Genomic DNA, 23056 nt, shown 5'->3' with positions numbered 1-23056 from the left:
TTATTCCCTAAATAGACATATCGTATAAGCAGTTTATTTCTTAATTTGTTCAAGACTGTGACATCCAGACCAATCATTCCCAGAAAGTAAGTGTCCCAGCACTATCATCAAGTATGCCTTCCACAAACATTTCGGTCGTTTGTCAAAAGTGTAAAACATATTACAAAGGCATCGCGCATTTAAAGCAATGTTATCCTGGTAGCTCTACTCCTGGTCTACACGCCATACACGCCCAAAATCGCCGCCGTAGCGAGTCCTATACTGCTACACAGCTGGTGTCAATGTCGGTTCTACTGGCATTTTGTGGCACATACAGTGTCAACAAAAATCAAATCCCTGATTACATCAGGGTACACTTTGGCCACACAATTCAAGGAGAGGACGCATCTGCAGCCTCTCCTTCAACTAGTAATCCAATGCCGAGTACCAGTGCTGGTTTAACTGGGTCTACCAGAAGTGGTACTCGGTATAATTACAAACAAAACACAGTCAGGGCTAATCTTACAAACACTGGCTTATACGATAGGTTCCCTGAAAGTGAGCCGACACTTTCAGGGTTTTATCAATATTTAACCAATATTCTTAAAAAAGCAGGGCGTAATGCTGGTGACACGTGTCGCCGCGTTTCTAAGTTTTTCTATTATATCCAAAAACATGTTTTCCCAAATAGTAATATGGCTTGTATCAACTTTGATATATTTGAGCATGTAGATGAAATTCATTATTTTAACACGGTCCTTTCACAAAATGGGGTATCTGCAGGTGGCATTAAAAATTACATGTCAGCTGTCAAATCCTTTCTCAGCTACTGCCAAACGTACGTTCAAATGTCCCCAAGGGTTTTCGATAATTTGCGTAGGTTTACAAGTGCTACGCATTGTTCATATACAGGTGTCTCTAGCCAGTATAAACGCGAAGAGGTCCGTAAATCTGTTACAGAATTCAGAGATGAAACCAAACAACCGCCGCCCATTTCCGTTGTTCAAAAGGGGTACACCGATCCTGCAACCAGACAAGAGGTGAGGGACATCCTGGACCGGGCCAAGGCAGATCAACTTCCATCTGAGGACGATCAGCGCCTGGTGATGCGGTACTTGTCTTGTGGGATAATTCAACTTGGACATGCCAAAAGACCTTCAGTGCCGTCGTGTATGAAGTTGGCAGATTTCAATAAGGCACGGTGTGTTGCCGGGAGGTACCAACTTTCTTTCATGGACCACAAGACGTCCATGAGCTTCCTGGTCACCCTAAGCTTGTCCAAAGAGGATTACGACATGTTCAGGGATTACCGTCAATATGTACGTGGTGACATGCCTGAAGATGCTCTACCGGACAAATCGCCTTTCTTCAGGAGAGTGGACGGCACTGAAGTGGGGAATATGTGTCTCGAGTTGGCCCGCTATCAGAGGACAAGAGGTTTCCTTAAACCCAACTTCGAAAACGAACGGAGGACATTTACGGCCACGGATGTTCGGAAAGCTTTGGAGACTGAAGTGGCAAGGCAGCATCCCGATGATGCTGCAAAACGTAAGATGGCCAGTGACTATCTTGCACATGGCCAAAAGACTGTCAGTAGGTACTACGCTAAGAAGACTCCCTTACAGGCTGCTAGTGAGTGTGCTTTTGTGCAAGATGTTATCCAACAAGCAGCGGGTACATCAAACGCTGAGAAATCTGCATCGGCGTCAGTTCCAACAGATTCCTCCAGCCAGCTCCAGCCCCAGACCCAACCCCTTGAAGGTAGGGGGAAGGGAAAAGCAAAGGCAAAGGCAAGCTCATAAAGCCCAAAAGGTGAGAAACAAGTAGATGAAAGTGAAAGTAGACCGGAAAGTTGATAAAGCCAAACCCGTAGGATAGAAGTAGTAGGTTATAGCCTGTAATTCCATAACCTTATGTCAGTTTCGACCCATTAGGTTTATACAGCAGTAGTAAAGGGGTTCGCTGTTCGAACTTGCTGTTGTGGGAATGGTGCAGGAAAAGTTACATGACACTAGACCAGAGAGTAAATTAAACCAAAACCGTAGGATAGAAGTAGTAGGTTATAGCCTGTAATTCCATAACCTAATGTCAGTTTCGACCCATTAGGTTTATACAGCAGTAGTAAAGGGGTTCGCTGTTCGAACTTGCTGTTGTGGGAATGGTGCAGGAGAAGAAAAATGGCACTCTTAAATGAGCAACCTCCACGTGGTGAGTGCTGGTTAACACAAATAGCTCATAATGTATTTGGTTCAGTTATACAATTCTTTATGTATCTAATGTGTTATGTCTTTTTCAGATATATTTTTCTATATCCATTCTGCGCTACATAAGTCAAATTTCAAATGCAATGCAATGTTTCGTTCATGTGGTTTCGCAAAAGTCTATTTCATGATATATTTGGTTCAAACATACAATTCTTTATATATCTAACATACTATATCTTTTTCAGCTATATTTTCTTTCTACCAAAGATGCTAGGCATGTCCGTAGGTGATGCCGCTTGTCCGTTCCGTCGCAACGGCGACGGTAGCGGAAGTAGACTTTCGTTCTAATTTCGTTATCCCTCATTGGATTTCTAATATCTATGATTCATTTGAAAGGTCTCTTCATGGGGTTTCTGGCGATGCATAACATGCACGTCTGCAATGCTGTGCACAGCTGCAACCGTCTGCATATAGTGCCGCTTTTCTATCCGGCTTGACTTCCGCCGCCGACTCATGTCGACCCCACCAATAACCCCTTATAATATCTCTCTCCTTTCGAAGATCCCTAACATCTATAGTGCATGTGAAAGCCCATGCAAATGGGCTTCAAGACGATGTACGACAAGCCCATGTGCACTGGCATGTCAAGCTACATACGCCTGCGTGTCATGCCGCGTGTCCCGTGCGTCGCCAACACCATCAGTGCGTTATTTCTTGGTTAATCATGTGTACATGTCTGATGCGACTTTCAGTATCTTATATTCATTAGAAAGAGCATTTCAATTCGCTTCTGGTGGTGTATGGCATGTGCATGTGCGACGTTGAGCAAAGATGCTAGGCATGTCCGTAGGTAATGCCGCTTGTCCGTTCCGTCGCAACGGCGCCGGTAGCGGAAGTAGACTTTCGTTCTAATTTCGTTATCCCTCATTGGATTTCTAATATCTATGATTCATTTGAAAGGTCTTTCCATGGGGTTTCTAGCGATGTATAACATGCACGTCTGCAATGTTGTGTATAGCTGTCCGCATGTACTGCCGCATGCTATTTCCGTGTCAACGGATCGGTAATCGGAAGTTAATTTCGTTGATAATTTTTATATCGTTTTCTCGTTCCTAAATGTCCATAATGCGTATGAATGCCCTTTCAAATCTGCTTCTAACGACGTATCACATGTACATATACAATGGTTTTTGGAGAGGCTACACACGTCCGTATATACCGCCGCTTTTCGCGTCTACGGCCTTTCAATGGCGCATTTGCTCTCGTGTTGCCTTATTGCGTCTTTTTTGCTTCTAACTGCAGCACTCTAGTCTGTAGCATACATTTTTTGGTATCATTAGAAAGCTCTTCTGGTGACGGCAACAATGGTGTAAGCAGATTTCATCTATTCTGAAAATTGTAAAGTATATTGCACAATTTGTTCGAAAAAATAGTCGTATTTTACTGTACTTTTTTAAAAAATACTATGTAACTTCTTTTCTAAAAGTCAGATGTCAAATTGGATGGTATTGCCAGAAAGCCCATTTAATGGCGGAGGTACATGCAAAATTTCGTTGCTCTATCTTTTCAAATAAAGTAAATCTAAGCTTTTTAAAATGTGTACTATCGTCAGGTGAAAGTTTAACTATCCAACGTATTTACGTACTTTTCTACACAAGGGGAACCCGAGCCAGCTTGGCCACTGCTCGGAAAATGCCTACGTTCCCCGGGCACGAACGTAGACGGGACAGGAACGGAACGGCGATGCGGAAATTGCGACGCTGCCCTCTACGTCTGCCCACGGAGGTTGGAAAGTATCAAGGTTGTGCATAGGGGGATAATTCCGACCTCCACCATGATCAAGCACTTGGTTGACGTGGTGGTTAGCGTGAGCAACGGCGCGCGACGTTGTTCATACTATTCATCATTCGTTCTGCCGAAGACGCTCGATCCATAAGCGGCCATGGTGTAGCAAAACGGAAAACTATCGAGTCTTGACAGGGGGCTCAATGGCGAGTTTGCGAGAAGCAGAACGATATGCTGGTGTTGCAGAGCAGGCGAGGGGACGATCCCGAGAGGAGAGTCGATGATGGTGAAACGGTAGCTGGCGCAGCGAACCGGTTCGAGTCTTGATTCGCCCGCAAGCAAGTGCATACGCCGGTGATTTTACCTAGAAGCAGGCGATGTCTCAGCCACGAAGCAGGCAAAACACTGGTGTTGCACAGAGGTTGAGGGGGCGACCTCGAGACGAGAGGCGATGATGGTAAAACGGTAGCTGGCGCAGGCAAACCCGTTCGAGTCTTGATTTGCCCGTGAGCAAGTGTAGACTCTGCTGACTTTTGCCTAGAGATGGGTGATAGTGTCGGAAGCAGATCGACAGGCTGGTGTTGCATAGCAGGCGAGGGTCGATCCCGAGAGGAGTGCCGATGATGGTAAAACGGTAGCTGGCGCAGGCAGACCCGTTCGAGTCTTGACAGGAGACTCTAGGTCGATTTGGTGGTAATTGTTCATGATTTGCCGTGTCAAATCTTTGCGATTCCCTAAGGTGTGGCATATGGGAAATGAGCGGTTTATTGCTGTAGTGTCTACAGCTACGTGAGACATCTACTTGATGGGTAGATGCGACGGCATGACATGCCAGACGGACATTGACGTTTTGTTATGCATGTTGATGTAAAGCGTAGTGTGTGTTGTTCACGTGTAGCAGCTCAACTGCCAACAGTACTTGAAGAACCACGACCTCCTTCCTACGTCGACTCAAGTGTGCCTTCACAGCAATCAGACTTTGGAATGAAAGTTGTATCCTTCCAGGTTTCATGATTTGTATGATACATTTGTGTTAACATATTTGAGGTATCTGTCCATTATGTACGGGAATTGTATGGGTATTCAATAATTCGTGAGCTATGGTTATCATGGTGCATGCTAAATTAAAAGAACAAATTAACGCTGTTCCCTTCTAATCCAAACCATTAACCTCCAATCAAAGTAACATAAAATTAAAACGGAAAGTCCACGTCCTTCTCTCTACACCAAATCACTAACCCATTCCGAATTAACCTAAATGACATAACCTTAAAGCTAAAATCATCAATACCGACAATGTTAAAACTAATCCGCTAACCCAAACCTAAATGACATAAATTTAAAGCTAAAACCATGAATACCGCGGTGCGTATAACTGAATAATAAACACTGACAATGACAGAACGTAAAACTGGAGATAAATGCCAGACTAAAAGGACAAAAGTAACACCGCCTAAACCACTTAACCCCAAACCAAAAACATTAAATTAACGTGAAAAAATTACCAAGAGAGAGAGAGAAGGTGACTACGAAACTCAAACATTACCAACTCAAAACAAAAACACCTAACACCACTAATAAAAAACTAAAAGCGCGAAATAAACAAAGTAGGTGGAAAAGGGTAGATGATGTAACCCTTGTCCCAAGTGAAATGGTCTACAAAGTCAGTCGTTCGGCCGAGGCATTGATAATATGTTACCGGGTGAAGGTGCCATATTTTCAATGCCTACAAACTGGCCCGGAAAAATTGTCTTTAGTTCCAGCTGGTGTGATCCGTACTCCCGATAGTTTGATGTTGCATGGAAGTTGTTTGATGTTGTATGGAAATGTAGCCTTGGCATTGTCTTTAATTCCAGCTGGTGTGATGCTTAGTACCGGGTTTCCATGTTTGCCGATAGTTTGATGTTGCATGGAAATGTAGCCTTGGTATTGTCTTTAGTTCCAGCTGGTGTGATCCGTACTCCCGATAGTTTGATGTTGCATGGAAGTTGTTTGATGTTGTATGGAAATGTAGCCTTGGCATTGTCTTTAATTCCAGCTGGTGTGATGCTTAGTACCGGGTTTCCATGTTTGCCGATAGTTTGATGTTGCATGGAAATGTAGCCTTGGTATTGTCTTTAGTTCCAGCTGGTGTGATCCGTACTCCCGATAGTTTGATGTTGTATGGAAGTTGTTTGATGCTGTATGGAAATGTAGCCTTGGTATTGTCTTTAATTCGAGCTGGAGAGAAAGCGAAGACACTGCCTTTGTGATTCTTAGCGTTACTACAGGTCACCCTCACACAAGACAAACACAATCACATCACATCACTACATTGTCTGGAATTGTGCCGTGACTGGTGTCATGTTTGCAGAAGCACTTGTCGGGGTGGGACACACAAGCTTGGCTCTGATGCTTTGATGGTAATGCCTAATCCGTGAGTTTCTGAGTGAGAAGCCAACCAAAGTGGCGGCAATTACGACTGAAAACACCAATCATTGACTCGTTGTTTTATCCCATAACTGAACGAGATGAGTGAGTCGTGTCAGGCTTAAGCTAACAACAGGTCTTAATCCATGAACGATTGATCCCGTGAGTTCAATGCAGAGCTCAGTACAAACACGTATCAATGACCCAGGCTATATATACTTAGCAGTCAGATACGAGCATCACGGCACTTGTGCTGATATTATTTGACACAACTCATTGTCAGAAATCGTTTTTGAAGACTAACTTCATTCAAGTCATGGCCTGCGCACTTTTTGAAGCTCCTGTTTCAAAGCCACTGCACTTTGCCATCCTGGGGCATAGTTTCGTGCGGCGACTTGTTCAAGTCTGTCCCCCTCCACATGGCATCCTCACTACCGTGCGTGGGATCGGAGGGGCGACCGTCGCTCGGATGAAAGCTGAGGTGGATGCCCTTGATGCAGCTTTTCAGGGCATTGTGTTCTTTCAAGTGGGAGAGAACGACGTGTCGGCCTCTACTGATCCTCGGGACCTGGTCGAAGACCTGCTGGATCTTCTGGACTACCTTCGGTGGAAACGGCCAGGCTCCAGGGCGGTGATAGGGAGTCTGTTTCCGAGGGTAAAACCAAGGAACATGACGGTCTCTGCCTACAAGCGGAAGGTGGAGGAGGCGAACCGGCGCTTGAAGAAGATGTTGCGACGCCGTCTGGATGCCACCCTTTGGGAACACAGCCAGCACATGAGGATGGGACCTGCGCTGCTAGCCAAGGACGGCGTACACCTGACACCAAAAGCTAATGGGCAGTTCTGGCTTTCAATTCGTAAGTGTATGTGTAGGTATGTTTAATCACTCTCACTCACTCACTCACTCACTCACTCACTCGCGTGATATCAAATAAGCTGTTTTGCATCCCGCCGCACGCACAGGCTTTGGCTTTGGGTGGCTTTAAGGGTGGAAAAACATAACGGCAGCCACACGTGTCGCACATGACGCGAAAGTCAAGACACAGGGCTTCCGACCCATGTCGAAGACAAAACCCTGGGGTCGATGTACGAAACATGACAAGTACCTACAGCGTGAAAAAATTGCCATAAATCGGGCTTAAAAGCGCCCCGGCGTCGAACCCGGTAAAGATTTGTCACTTCTGATGTTACCACCAGATAGCCCTGGGGACCAGCTTCACGTCGATGTGAAACCTGTCAATAGGATGTGAATATTCAACGTTCGAGTGACGTTTAAAAGATGCTCTCCGAGTAAGGCTTTTGTCTTGGTAAAATTACAGGTCTATAACAGATGGGAAAATGGGCGTGGACGCCCAACCAGGCACCCCATGTCGACCCCGTGATAACCCCAGGTGCTTCATGCACGTGGCCGAATTTTCATGTATGATATGTGTGCAGTATGTCTCTTTCTCCCGGGATGGGACAATTAGTGAACGCAGGATGCATAGATCAAACCCTGGTGATATCAAATCTGAGCTGTTTTGGCCTCCGTTACGCGCACGGGGCTTAGCTTTGGGTGGCTTTAAGGGTGGGAAAACATGACTGCACCCGCATGTGTCGCACATGACGTGAAAGCCAAGACACAGGGCTTCCGATCCAGAGTCAAATCAAAACCCTGGGGTCGATGTACGAAACATGACAAGTACCCGCAGCGTGAAAAGCTGCCAAAAATCGAGTTACATCGGACTTTAAAGCGTCCCGACGTCGAACCTGTCGACGGCAGGTCATTTCTGATGACACCGCCAGATAGCCCTGGAAACCAGCTTTACGTCGATGTGCAACATAGGAATGGGCCGTGCATGGTCAGCGCCCAGGCGGCCGTTAAGTGACGGCACCCTACGTCTCTTGCTCCCTGATATAGGCACAAGGGTAACGTCTTTAAGTTTTACTTTAGAAGTTAGGGAGTACAGTAAACTACAATAACCGACAACCGCACAAGAATATGTATCGAAACGTCACGCTCACTAACTAAAGAAGTTGTTATCCATAAAGTTTGTCAATACTGCTAACAAGGCAGAACTATATATTCATTTTGTGTTCAACACATGCTTTACTTGGCACAGTTGGGCAGTTGGAACTTACTCGGTCGCTCACACTTTATAAACGTTTCTTTTAGGGCTTACAAGTACATTGTATACCATCAATGCAAGGCTACCACAGGTATTTTACTGTTGTACGTACCGGATTCAGGTTCATCCTCATCTGCAAATAAAAGTTTGAATCTATGCCAGGTTGGGCATGATTATCAGCAATTGTATAACAAATGTATTTCCCAGTTCATGTTTTTCATTGAGCATTCGAAAGTATATCAAAAACTGCGTGATATTACTACAATTAGAAACATTACTTTTATGGACACGTTTACGGTTACCCCCATTCTTGTCTTGAGTTGGATTTTCTCTTATTATAGAAGAAGAAGGGTTTATTTGTATAAAGGCCATACGACCCATAGAACAAGATGGTACAATAGTGATTTTGGTTACCAGTTTCATGAAACAACGCTAACAGGAGCAGAATAAACATGTTCTAAGTACTTGACAAAGTTATTTATGATATGATGATGTACATATGCTATGGAGGGAATAATAGTATCCATGGACCGTTTTTGGAATGTAACGGCGACGCATATCCTCATAGCGTTTACAAATATAAACAATATGAATTTCATCTTCGATACTTTTACAGTGTTTACATAACACAATGTCGTCATTGGAAGAGGCAATACTTCGTCTAGTATATTTGATACCAAGTGCACTAGATCCTGATCTGAATAACGTGAAAAGACGTTTAGATTTATTACTTATGTTCAATGATAGATATTTTTCACAGGTCAGCAGCGATTTATGTGATTTGTAAAACGACAGCGAAGGAGCATCTAGGGAAAGATGCCACTCTTGCATGGAGCAGTTGTTAATTCTTTCGGTAAACATATATAGAAACATTTTTGTATCGCCAACATATCCTATTCACTTATTCCCCACTGTCAACATCCCCACAATCTCACATATACTTGGCATCCAATGTTCCAATTCTTCCTTTGGCCATGCTTCTGTTACGTGTAGTAAGTTTCTCCGATATACTAATGAGTTTGGTAAATTGAAACTTCTGAGAAATTCACCAATTCTTAATTACGGGTATAGATGATCACGTGCTCGGGATCCAACTAATTATATGAAGCATTACAATGGAGCTTTATGCAATGCATACACAAGACTTTTAAACGAGTATTCAACTATGTTGGGTAGAAATGTTTTAATAGAATTGTACTTCTTATGTTAAGAGCATTCATATATTAAGTACGTGGGAGAAGGTTTTAGGAAAGTCCACAATCAAGCATTTGCCTGCCTAACCATATACACCTTTACACGTATACATTATCACTGTCCTCAATGGAACTTCCAATGTCAACAAAAGAAGAGCAAATCAGTGGATCGATTTACAATGTGATTTATAACGAATCCTTTTCCTCTGTTCGCTCTTATCATCTCTTGTGTAGAGAAAACTAGAAAGTTGTACTTGTTTCACCGCTTTTGTCAAACTTCGCATAGCCTCCTGCTTGACATTTTTGGGAAGTGATTCTGTTCATCACGTCAGGGTCCATGCAGGAAGCGAATGTACTGTAAGTTCCCATGGACCCTCGTATGGTCATCTACCTTCAGTTGTTGACCTGATTTGATAATATTTGATTTCTATAATTAAAATGTTTAAGATTTAATTCCTAGATTTAAAATATATATCTGTGGTACTCTGTTTTCCTGTCCTTTGTTGACAGTCTTTTTAGGTAATTTCGTTTTATCTAAGTTTAAATTTATAATTTGGTTTCGTCACAATTTAGCCAAGGTTTTATCTAAGTTTAAATTTATAATTTGGTTTCGTCACAATTTCCACCAAGTGACAAAACATGATCCAAATCAAAGACACGTGTTTGTACTTCTTTGTATACAACTAGATCTGGTTACGGTCAGTCCCATACTGAAATGGTGTGACACTTTTCGCTTAACTTTCAATTCAGAGCATGTTTACGTACCCAATGCTCTCCTTCGCCCACAGGGCTGAGCTGTAAAAGAAGAAAGAAACTGTTACTACCGGAACATCGATGTTAAAGACTGTGTGTAATGGAACTAGATGTTATTTCAAAGGGGTAACATACAATGCGTACTATAACTTTTGATATGGATTCACAATGTGTGAGGTTTTTAAGACTGTGTTTATACGTTAGTATGTATGTATGTATGTATGTACGTGTGTGCGAGTGCGTGTATATACGTACATGTTGAATTAATACGTGTGGGTGAGTGTGAGTGACACTGAAATCTCACGAGCAGTCTAAAACATACTGCTTGTGCAAGTATGCAAGCTTCCCACTAGCAAGGGGCGATGGGGTAACAGAAGGGCTTAACAGAAGGACTTTTGACAGAAACGTGCTCTGTACCAAAAACACGAGAATGCGAGATCGCGAGATTTTGGTCAAATCTCGCATTCTCGCGATCTCGCATTCTCGCACTTTTGGCTTTTTAGGCTTGTTTCTAAAGGTCGAGATCGCGAGAATGTCCCTTACAGTATTCCATACTTAAGACCCTAGCATGGACACAGTTTGTGAAGCCCAAATCTGGTGTCACCAGCAGTAAATGAATGAATGAATGAATGAATTTCCTCCAGATTTTCAGTATCCCTTATGTTACTCAGAGCAAATAGGTGATGTTAATATACTCACGGATGTAAATATGAGTGTAAATAGCTACATGTAATCGCTATCACATATTTACACAAATGACAGCTATTGCTGCACAGAAAAGACAGGAAGGCCTAATACAATCTTAAGACGAAGTAGATATTTACAAGATAATAATGACACACTTTCCCAAGTGGTATGACAATTCCTGGTAATGTTTGAGGAGTACCCCAAAATAGTGCAAGCATCTCATTTTCATCCAATGAGTCAGTTGATGATTGGTGGTCTAAGCCTTGAGTGACTCTTGCAAAATGCCTTTGTTTATTCTCTAACTTAACGGCATTTATAGCGCGTATACCGCTAACTCACATGCCTAGAAGCTACGCAAATGAATCTTTCGGTGCCATATATTAACACATATAATGCGTTGGAGATCATAGCTATTTATTCCTACAGATTTGAACGAGCTGTCTGTGCATCTTGCGCTTTGGTAACATCGCATTACCATCGTTGTAGAGGTTAGTTCTGAGTTCAGAACTACTCCCCCATACGTAACGCTATAGGATGTTTGGGAACTTTGTACAAATGGAACTTGGCGGGGTTTTGTTGGGAAATCAGCCTTCTAAATTCCAGAGCGTGACTTTTGGTATCATTGCACGTTAATATCATGTGCATACTCTGTAACAGTGTCAAGGGTAACTTGTAGCCCTTTAGGTGTGGCACTGATTCGTGTAGTATCATCAACGAGTTCTTGTTCAACAAGTGCACGAATCAGATCATTGGCATAGACAAGAAAGAGCCACGAGGACAGCACCCGTCCTTGTCCTACACCTTGCTCAAGAGGATAACTATGTGACATTTCACCACAGTATGTTATATGCGCAGATCTATTGTTGCAACTTTGATATTTAAGATTCTACAGCCTCCCCTTTATGCCTAGGTCATCTAGTTTTACAAAGACACCAGCATGCCAATTACCATCCAATACATTTTCTTTGTCAATGAAATCTGCGTAATTAATACATTTATGTAAAGTAAATGCAGACATAACAGCTCCATATTCTTTCTGAAATCCGAATTGTCTGGAGAAACATGAACAATGTATACCATTCTATCTACGTAATATTACTTTTTCAGCTGATTTCCCCATACATGAATGCCTCTACAGTTTTTTATCTGATATTTCTTTTTTTGCCTTTATATATAGAGATTACCATTCCAAGTTTATAGTCCTTATAGTTTTTCAAGAAGGCTATTAATTGCAAACACCAAATGTTCATTACATATGTTATCTGGACCTGGGCTTTTATTCTTACACAGATTGCGTATTTGTAAGGAGATTTCTCCAGGATATATAGCTGTGTACAATTGTTCTGTCAGATTTAGTTTGGTTATCCTTATAATCCTTGACAGTCTTTAGTCTTTCGCTATGTGAGTTTTGAAATGATCGATAACACTTTAAGAGTCTTAGCGCAGCGCCAGGTCAGCTTAGCTGCCCCATATTTTACATATGCCAGAGGTAGTCTCTGCCAGAGGTAGTCATTGCCAGAGGTAGTCTCTGCCAGAGGTAGTCATTGCCAGAGGTAGCCACTGCCAGAGCCTGAGGTAGAGCTTAGTCACACGATCAATTCCGACGTTTTATTTTTTCACAGTTTTGTAAAAAAAGGTTAATATTTGCTTCACAGGATTGTGCTAATTCAGTTCGCACCACTTTGTATGTTTTCTTTTGGCGATCCTCTGTAAACGTCTGAACTCGCTCTTAGCAGTTTTACACTGGCAATATGTTGTAGAACTACGTTCCCTAGGCTTATCATCAACAGACCAGAGTCGCCTCGCAGTCCTCATTTCATAATGGACATTATATAAACCGTTTTCCTTCCAGTGGTGGTTTAGGTGGGAGTTGTAGGAAGAAATGGGAATGATACACCCACAGACACAAGCAGGGCATTAGTGATAGGTGAGCTATATATTTTCACTCTCCTGGGAGATACACCAACTCCTGGGGAGCTAATATCTTTCAAACGAAGGTCCAACTCGGATAATGTGCTCATTGTCTGCCTTTGTCATATATGTCCGACTACACTTCGTCGAGTTGAGTGGTAAGATGTATCATAGTTGCGAACAAAGCATGCTATTACTGACCTTTTCAAGTGTGTTTGTATCAATATCTGGTTAATATGTGACCTATATAAGTTGCCTTTGCTCCTATGCCTTTGCGGACACAACATTTATGAAATACCGTTGTTTTACTGCGTCTAGGAGTGTGACACTGTGACAGTTTAGATCACACAGGATAATACCATTACTTTCACTGAAGTGGTCGTACTGGCAAGGGGCGGCGGCGTAACCTAACGGCTGAAGACCCGGGTTCGATTCCCCACATGGGTACAGTTTGTGAAGGCCATATCTGGTAACACCAGCAGTGATATTGTTGAAAATATTGCTAAAATCGGCATTAAACAATGCTCACTTACTCCACCACTCCACCACATAATAGAGCTCAGTCGAAAACATAACAACAGCTACAATCAAGTCCTTTCATTACCATTTCTTGGAATGTAGTTTACAACGGCTGTTATAAACAACATTGCCACTGCCATATACGACTAGCGGATCTTTCAATAGCTAATCTTATTCCAACGTACGTCATTATTGATCTATCAGAGAATATCAACTCAAAATATAACCCCAGCAACATCATAAGAAGTAGAGTAGCGCATAGTCCCTGAATATATTCTTCCCATCACTTATAACGCCCACTATTTGAGATAATTATATTGTTAGGAAATCGCTAATTTTCACTGAGTTTTATCATTCACTGAACTCATAACAATAATCTTTTCAACGTTTCGAATTTGTTTTACAATACGTCAATTCATGTGTAAACTGTACCTAGTAAATAGTATGGAATAGTTTGCAATATTTAGATAACAACAGTTGCCCGAAGTCGCTATATTTACAGTAGTGAAGTATACTTTTGATAAACTCATTACAATTGAAAAGTAGCTTTAGTGTCACCTGAGGGAAAATCTAGACTTGCTTCTTTTAGGGCTTCAGCATTGCAGGGAGGGCTAAGCAGTAGGGAAAATAATGTGGTTCGGTGTCTGAGACAGACTACATAAAAGGCCTCATAATATTACGTCTAAGTGTCACTAATAACCACTGATTTGAAAAACACTAATAAATATGACCTGTGTGATCCAATATTCGCTATGTAGACACCCAGGAAAACTATATACAGGCATGTGAAAATTACATTTTAAAATTGGACAATTTTGATTAAATATTATTTTTTATACTTACCTTGTCCAAAGCCAACAAGTGCCCCAGCGCTCTCCGATGCGCTCAATCTCTCTACTTATACCACAGAGAAGAGAGACAACCCTGTACTTAGCTGGGTCGCGACCCCCACAGGACACGTGACTCCTTGACACGTCATTCCCTGGCGGCGACAGACTTGTTGGCTTTCAACAAGGCAAGTATAAAAACTAACATTTAATAAAAAATGTCCAATTTTTTACATACTTATCATAGTTGAAAGCCAACAATTGCCCAGAATCCTACAGTAGGAGGAGGGCTAGTGGGAGTTAAGACCCAGATCGTCTCTCAACCTGTAGTAGTGTAAGTGGTTCTGATGAGGGAGACTGAAGGTCGGTACGGAAGAACAACTCGTTCCCTTCACCCCTGTAGTTCACCCCATCTGTGGTGAGGAGCCCGTATTGGGAAGAACCACTTAGGAGGAACTTAAAAACCAACCGAAAGGATAACCGAGAATGAGGAAAGATTCGGACGTTTATTAACAAAGAATCTCATAAAGCTCTGTACCACTAAGAGACCTTACATAGGTCTTAGTGTGTTTCGTCTCCTGTTTCGTCTCCTGACGAACAGTGACCCCGAAGTTCTCTGCTGTGCCAAGACCTGTGGTCCTAACCGGGACACTCCCGCCAAATCCCCATTCCAGAAACACCGGCGAGGATGTCTGTCACAGCAATATGGCTGTGGTATGCCAAGGTAGCCAATGCCGTCCTGATTGTATGTGGGTTGACTTTCGCAGGTGCTGGGAGGTCAGCAGCCTACAAGGCTTCTATCACCGCTGAGCGGAGGTAGACTCCCAGTGCCCTTTTGCCAATTTCCCTCGTGCTCTGTTGGGAACGAGGAAGAAACAACCTGCGTCGGCCCCGTCTCAGGGTGCGTGTGCGGTCTGTGTATACCCGCAGCGCACTGACCGGACACAATGCAAGCACTCCATCGTCATTGGGGTCCACCAGTGGAGTCAAAGAGGGAATGTGAAAGTGCGACTGAGTTCGTCCACCTCTTGATTTTTACACACGAAAAGTGGGATCGAGCCCTAGAATAACTGAGCTACCATCCGCCAGTAAGAACCTCAATAGGTCCGCATGAAGTGTGTGGATCTTGCTGATCCTAGCGGCTGAAGCCATAGCTACCAGAAAGGCCGTCGTGACTGTCAATGCTCAGGTCCCACTCGGGGGCCCTGGGTTTGTGTCTGCCATCTGCCTGCCTGAACTCCTTGAGTACCGACACATCCAACCCTGGGGACCGTTTCCAGATGACGGACATGATGCCCTCCATGTTGGTGTTGAAGAAGAGGCCTTCAGGCCTCTTGTGGTATGTAGGTGGAGCAGATAGTCCGCTATCTGGAGAAGGGAAGCAGAGTCAGCACAAAACCCCCGACCCTCGCAAAAGGAAACAAACGCTTCCCACTGGAAATCATACAATTTCCTAGTTGTCCCCTCTGTGAGCCTGCTATGGCTACCCGGTTGGAGTACCCACTCCTCCTCAGACTATTTTGTATACTAGCCAAGCGTACAGATTTAATACCTGAGGGTTCTCGTGTATCTGTCCGCTTGGCTTACTTAGGAGAAGATCCCTCCGGAGAGGTATCTGTATGGGCTCCTGACTGCAAAGTCTGTGGAGGGGTATGTACCAAGCCCGAGCCGGTCACTTGGGGGCTACTAGCAGAAGTTTGAGATTCTAGGTTTGGTTAATACCCATTGTAGTATCGCTGGGGGAGTTAAAGCGTAGGCGTTCATCCCTTCCCAGTCTAAGGACAGAGGACAGGCCTCTGGGCCTGGTACAGGGGACACGTACGTGGGCAGTTGGTGGTTGAGTTTGGTGGCAAACAGGTCCACCAGTGGCCTGCCGAACTGAAGGCACAGCGTTTGGAAGGTCTGAGGGTGCCGTTGCCACTCCATGGAGGGATGTTCAACCGCAAGCTGTCTGACAACTCAAACAGTTGTAGTGTCAACTGGAGAAGTGGATCCGCTCTGGTCAAGCCCTGGCTGTTGATTGCCCAGGCCCCCACCGTGTGAACCAGTACCACTTGCTCCCTGAGGGCTTCCCTCCAGTGGAGGATTGCTAGCCATGCTGCATCCAATTCCAGGAGGTTTATGTGTCGAGACCGGAGGGAGGGACTCCATACCCCTGATGTTTGTTCCGTTCCCATGTGTGCTCCCCACCTTGAGTGGAGGCGTCCACAAAGAGATTGAGTGACGGGGTTGGAGGACAGAGGGGGACACCCCCAAACACATTCCTGTCTCGGTTCCACCATTTGAGGAAGTGGAGAAGACCTGGAGAGGTCGGAGGACGAGTCGCCCCCTGATTGTTAGGTCTTGTGCGGACGTCAGAAAACACAGTAGCTTCTGTCACTGATGGAAGGACAGAGGTCTGTTCAGAGCCTGGGTCATCAGAGACTGGAGTCTCATCATTCGCTCGCATGGCTCGAAGGCTCTGAAGCAAGCTGTGTCTAGGATGGCCCCAAGAAACTGTAGAGATTTTGTTGGTACTAGGTCCGACTAGTCCAGGTTTACAAGCCATCCTAACCGCCGGAGCAGAAGAATTACAAAGTCTCGTTGTGCTTACAGAACGGCCGGCGAATGGTCGTGATCGAACCCATCGTCAAGATACATCACAAACAGGACCCCGTGTTCATGAAGGAAGTGGATAATGGGTTGAGTTACTCACGTGAACAGCCATGAGGCGGAGGAAATCCTGAACGGAAGTACCTTCCATTGAAAGTGGCGACCTCCCAGGATGAAACCGAGGTACCTGCGATCGGGTGTATAGATCGGGATGTGCAGGTACGTATCCTGGCGGTCGAGTGATGTCATGTAGTCCGAGGGCTCCAGCGACCGCATGACTGATCCGAGTGTCAAGAGTCGAAAATATGGCGCCTGTACGAGGCAGGAAGACTTGAACTCCTTCATATCATGAATCAGCATATCATGAGAGTTTCCACCTGTTCCAACTCGAACCTGTCCGGATCGGGGAGCCATTCGACTGGATGGCAGATGAGAGGTGGAGGGGAGGAGACAGGGATGTGGAAGCGAGACTCTAGAATCTGACATACGAACTTGCCCAGTCCGAGCTGAACCCAGATTGGTATATATTTCGAGAGATGACCCCCTACATGCCCTATGGAAGGATCTACAATCGGATGGGGGAGGACTGGCAGGAGCCACCCGTTAGTTGTGCTTGGGCCCACCGAGTTTCTTCCGGGAGTGGAGGAAAGGATGGAACACCTGCGGCCTTCCTTCCCTCACCCCTTCCGAAAGGACACTTGTCCTGTCCGTTTTTTGGGAGTAGACTCCGTCTTTTGAGGGTTCGGTTGGACCACACCTGTGGCTGTGAACGACCTCTCCCTCCGGCCGAGGCGAGTCTGTTAGTCAACTCCTGTTGCTGATACTCATGCCTCGAATGAAGGGCCTCTGGAATCTCGCCCGCAAAGAGAGTTCCCGCAGAGGGGGAGGCGTGGCGGAGAGAATCTCTGATCTCTGCCGGGAGATTCGTTCTTCCTAAGAACCCCTCACGTCGGAAATTAGTGATGCCTGCCGAAATACGTCCGGCAGACAAGCAGATTTGGGCTATGCCTCCGGCCATGGATCCGAATGCACGATACAGGAGCTATGCACCGTCTTCCATGCCTGCTTCCCTGGCAAAAGTTGAAATGGCCTGACAGGCGTGAGCTAAGTAATTGGCAGAACCTAAGATAGACCGAGCCTCTTTGTCAAGGTGTGACAAGTGTGCATCGGAAACCTTCTGAGGTACCTGCCCGGAAGCAACCCGACTGATGCCCTGGTCCAACGTGGGGGGTGGGGGGTTCTAGTGGGATTGGCTAGTTAGCCAAGAGGATGTTGTTACGTTGTCTGACCATAAGGACTAATGGAGGAAGGAGATGACCAGGTCCCGCTGCGGCCACCTCCGATTTAAGTCAATTCCCGCTTACTGAGAGGAGACAATGGGTTGGGAGGGCCTTCCGAGGGGAACAGAGGGAATCCTCGCCACAAAAGGAAACCACCCTAGCCCTCTTGGTGGCAGACGGGTGGTCCTCAAGTTCCACCAGCGGTGCCCCTGAAAATTCCGCCACAGCCGCCAGGTGAGCTACCGGATCTCTTGTAGTTGGAGGAGTAGCGTCCTTAGCCTCTGGAAGGATGCGAATGAGGGGAGGGTTATACATATCCACCTCGGGGTAGGCTGTCTGATGGGGGAGGCCATCCGTACCACCCTTCGTGGTGAATGGGAAGATTCCTGTATGGGGGAGGGGAACCTCGCTGGTCTAGAAGGCTCGAGACGAGTGTCTTCACTGAGTCCAGCACCCTAGTGGTTAGAGAAGCTTTGTCCGACCTACTCCATTTTGATTTCTTTTTCCTCCTTCTTCTGTCCAGAGAAGGTGAGGGGGAGATGCTGGAGGAAGTCCCCTGTGCAGAGAAGGATCCCGAATCGGCGAACGGCTCGTCCGATAGGACTTCATTGTGACCAGGGGGTACCTAAGTGCTTCCTGCTCACTTTCAAGGTCAAACTGTAAGTATAGTAATATTGCAATGATCAAAAAGCTCACAAACTGCTTTTAGGACAACTGAAATCCGTGGACGCAAAAAATCATGCCACTTTCATCCCGAGGCTACTACATTGTTGCCGCAATGTTCAGTTAGAGTTTCTCATCTTTGAGTATATATCGTGTCGAGGAAGGGCCCCAGTCTGTTCAGTAAGTCTGGTGCAGACGTGCAACCCAGTCAGCAGATCTGTTTATACGATGCTTTGATCTGCTAAACATGCCGCTTTCCAGGACAACGATCTTCTCACAATGTGCTCATTTCCTGTGCAACCATCAAATCAAAACATTCTCTTTTTTGCATCCAAGGCCAAACCCAAGGCATAGTATTTGAATACTATTAGGTACTTGAGCATTTAGAGACAATGAAGTTTAATATCGTTGTTTGTCCAAAATATGAATACCAAAAGTAATTCCTTACGAATTCTGAGGACTCACCTGACGTGAAATGGGGGCATCCAGACCTTTGACAGTCGGAATGGCGCACACAGTGAAACCATCGATTCTTTGCTATGCCAGTCACGTTCAATTCCGATCGGTTCGTGTTTAATGTCTCTCTTCTGCCCCCTCCATCATGGAAAACCTGGAATGGTTTAAAACAATGAAAAACATTTCAACCTCTAGAAGTAAAAAAAACCTGTATGGATGGTTAACATCTTTATATTCACAATAGCGACGTTTCTGTACGATCCGTTTCCCGTGTGAAGGCCACTCTACAAGCTGTGTGGTGGTGGTTTGAAATGACAACGTCGAATCAAGCGATTTCAATGTTATAACAATATTTCTAAGGTACTGTTGAAACAATAGCCACTGACAAAGGTCCAGGGTTGAAACTGTGCAATACGTGATACTTACCCAACTATACACACCACTGCTGTTTGGATTCCCACATGTACAAATGTTGTGGTCACAAATTATATTGAGGTTTCCATGGATAATCTCTGCAATAAATAATTTCACATAGCTTATCTTCATTTGCAAACACAACCATACCTGTGTTAAATCATAGAAATCTGTTTGCATCCAAGGCCAAACCCAAGGCATAGTGTTTGAATAGTATTAGGTACTTGAGTGAGTGACTTAATATTTTACGTGACATCGGCAATATCTCAGCCATATCGTGACGAGAACATTTAAATGAAATGTATGCATGTCGTAAAATCTGTCAACGAAGGACAGTAAAACCATTAGCATATCACAGTTTCAATTAAAACTAGCGTGGAAAGTTAAAACTAATGTGACTATTCAGACAATACAATATAAAAACAGGCTATAGATTGCCAACAACTGAAGGTAGATCACCATACTAGGGACCATGGGGACTTACAGTACCTTTGCTACCTACATGGACCCTAGTTGGATTTACATCATTTCTTCAGCTGTTAGCAATTTAGTCACATCTAGCCAAAAATTAAAAATACACATATGCTACGATTAAGAACGGTGGACGTCTAAACGACTTACGACCCTCTCAGGAGGACAATAATTTTACGGTACTTCAACCCCCTTTGAGGGTACAGCCACTAACAATTCAAGTTACTAATCTAAACGACCATGAATTAAAATGCAGCTCTCTACAGAACATAACAATCAAAATTCAATGATGAAATCAATTTCTTTTAAAATCCAAGAATTAAATGAGAACTTACGGTGTTAAAAAGGTCCTTAATTGTTTTTACATTGTAATATTTATCCATTATGGAGAATTCAACACAGTCAAGCAGGATATGCTTGACCGTGGTTCTCTCATCACAAGAGATGCAAAACGGAGGATCCTCACCTTTCAACAGGTATGAATGAGTATATCTAGTATGGCCAATACGACATCGGCGCACGATTACCTCTTCAAATCTAGACTGACAACTCAAGTAGGAATAACCAATATAGGGTTTTTAATTTATGTAATTTGTTGATGCCTACCTGAGTGTCCCACTTCTTCTGCATCAGATCACGGATATAAGATCTAATATTAGCTTTAAAATCACTGTATGGAATCAGAAGTGGTGTCACAGATTTGTTGAGTGCTGCCTTGGCAGCAAGATCGGCCGTTGCGTTACCAGAAATGCCTACGTGGCTGGGTAACCAACAGAAGACGATGTCGTATTGGCCGGTAGCAAGATCATTATACAATTCAATAATTTCAATTTAAAGTGGATGTTTACATGATAAATTTTTAATAGCCTGAAGACAAGAAAGAGAATCTGAATAGATCATATATTGTTTACGTTTAGGGTGTCTTTCATATATATTTAAGAGCTGTTATTATGGCGTTAGCTTCAGCAGTAAAAATAGAACTATTATCTGGTAGTCTAGAAGATATTGTTCTGGATCCATTGACAGTGGCAGAAGCCACAGCGTCACCATCCTTGGAACCATCATTTTCATTAATATTCTCAGTTTTACTTATAAGTTGGAATTAAATCGCTGTTTATTAACCTGTTCATATGAAACTGCAACATTTGTTCCAACGTATTGAATATTGCCCATCACGGGAACTAAAGCACATGTTGCATACACTTCTGCCGTTAATATAAACCCCATAAAGACCCAGAACTATGTCTAAGCGGCACCCCTCTCAAAGTTGTCAAGGAGGCTAAGTTCTTGGGACTTATTTTCGATTCACATTTGACCTTGGTTACCGCATAATAAATCCCTAAAAGCCAAATGCTTGAAAGCACTCGATTTATTAAAGGTTGTTTCTAATTCCAAATGGGGAGGGGATCAGACTGCTCTCCTTCACTTACATAGATCACTCGTGCGATCTAAAGTTGATTATGGTTCCATCGTATGGTGGAGCCTGCCAAAGCAACCTAAACATACTTGATTCTGTCCACCACCAAGGCCACAAGTTGACCTAACATTAACTACATTTAAAAGATCAGAAAATAATGACTTACAAGAATATTATCAATTAAAATCTTTATTTACAGATGGGTCCAAGGACGGTGGTGCAGTGGCTTGTGCCACTGTCATTGGATCCAGAACAATATCTTGTAGATTACCGGATTACAGCTCTATTTTTATAGCTGAACCTAACGCCATGTTTACGGCTCTTAAACATATTTAAAGACACCCTAAACATAAACAGCATGCAATCTTTACAGACTCTCTTTCTTGCCTTCAGGCTATTAAAAATATTTCTTGCAAACATCCACTTGTAATTGAAAATTTTTAATTGTATAGTAATAATCGTGCTACTGGCCAATACGACATCGTCTTCTGTTGGTTACCAAGCCACGTAGGCATTTCTGGTAACACAGTGGACGATCTTGCTGCTAAGGCAGCACTCAACAAATCTGTGACACCAGTTTTTATTCCATACTCTGATTACAAAGCTAGCATTAGAACTTACATCTGTGTTCTGATGCAGAAGAAGTGGGACACCCAAGTAGGTATAAATAAATTACTTGAAATAAAACTGTATATTGGTTACACCTACTTTGGCTGTCAGTCCAGATTTGAACAGGTTATTTTACAACGATGTCGTATTGGCCATACGAGATATACACATAAATATTTGCTTAAAGGTGAGGATCCTCCGTTTAGTATCCCTTGTGATAAAAGAATCACAGTCAAGCTTATCCTGCTTGACTGTGTTGAGTATTCCATCACAAGAGATCAGTATTTTATTTCACGAACTATGAAGGATCTTTTTAGCAATATTAGTCCTCGTTTAATAATTTTATTTTCAAAGTAATTAGATTTGTTAAATGAATTGTAAATTGATAAATATTTTATGATTGGAAGATTAAATTAGTAATTTAAATCATTAGTGGCTGTACCCTCAAAGGGGGTTGAAGTACTGTAAAATGATTGTCCTCCTGAGAGGGTACTTAAGTCCCAAAACATGTTTCAGGTTTTAATCGTAGAATAAGTCTTCTTTTACTGTATGGCTAGTATCGTCTAAATTGCTAACAGCTGAAGGGATGATGTAAATCCAGCTAGGGTCCATGCAGGAAGCAAATGTACTGTAAGTCCTTAGTATGGTGATCTACCGTCAGTTGTTGGCAAACTATAGCTCATTTTTATATTGTATTGTCCTTTATAGATGCATTGTTTTAGGTCTAATCACTAGTTTTACATTCTACCCTGTGATATTCTAGTTAGTTTTACTGGCTT

The 23056-nt window shown here is 43.6% G+C and overlaps 1 protein-coding gene across 1 annotated transcript in view; it reads right to left on the bottom strand.

Annotated features, from left to right (window-relative positions):
• The window catches only part of LOC137267618 (uncharacterized), a 52215-nt gene that overhangs the window by 22298 nt on the left and 6861 nt on the right, over positions 1-23056 (bottom strand). The window contains exons 6-9 of the mRNA XM_067802130.1: positions 19793-19878; positions 19376-19520; positions 10444-10473; positions 8598-8618 (exon numbers count right to left, since the gene is read on the bottom strand). Of these exons, the coding sequence (XP_067658231.1) occupies positions 8598-8618; positions 10444-10473; positions 19376-19520; positions 19793-19878 (282 nt within the window). The remainder of the gene's footprint in view (positions 1-8597; positions 8619-10443; positions 10474-19375; positions 19521-19792; positions 19879-23056) is intronic.

The sequence above is a fragment of the Haliotis asinina genome, chromosome 1, assembly GCF_037392515.1.
Source record: "Haliotis asinina isolate JCU_RB_2024 chromosome 1, JCU_Hal_asi_v2, whole genome shotgun sequence".
NCBI classification, from domain to species: domain Eukaryota; kingdom Metazoa; phylum Mollusca; class Gastropoda; order Lepetellida; family Haliotidae; genus Haliotis; species Haliotis asinina.
This window is presented reverse-complemented; position numbering and strand designations above follow the sequence as displayed.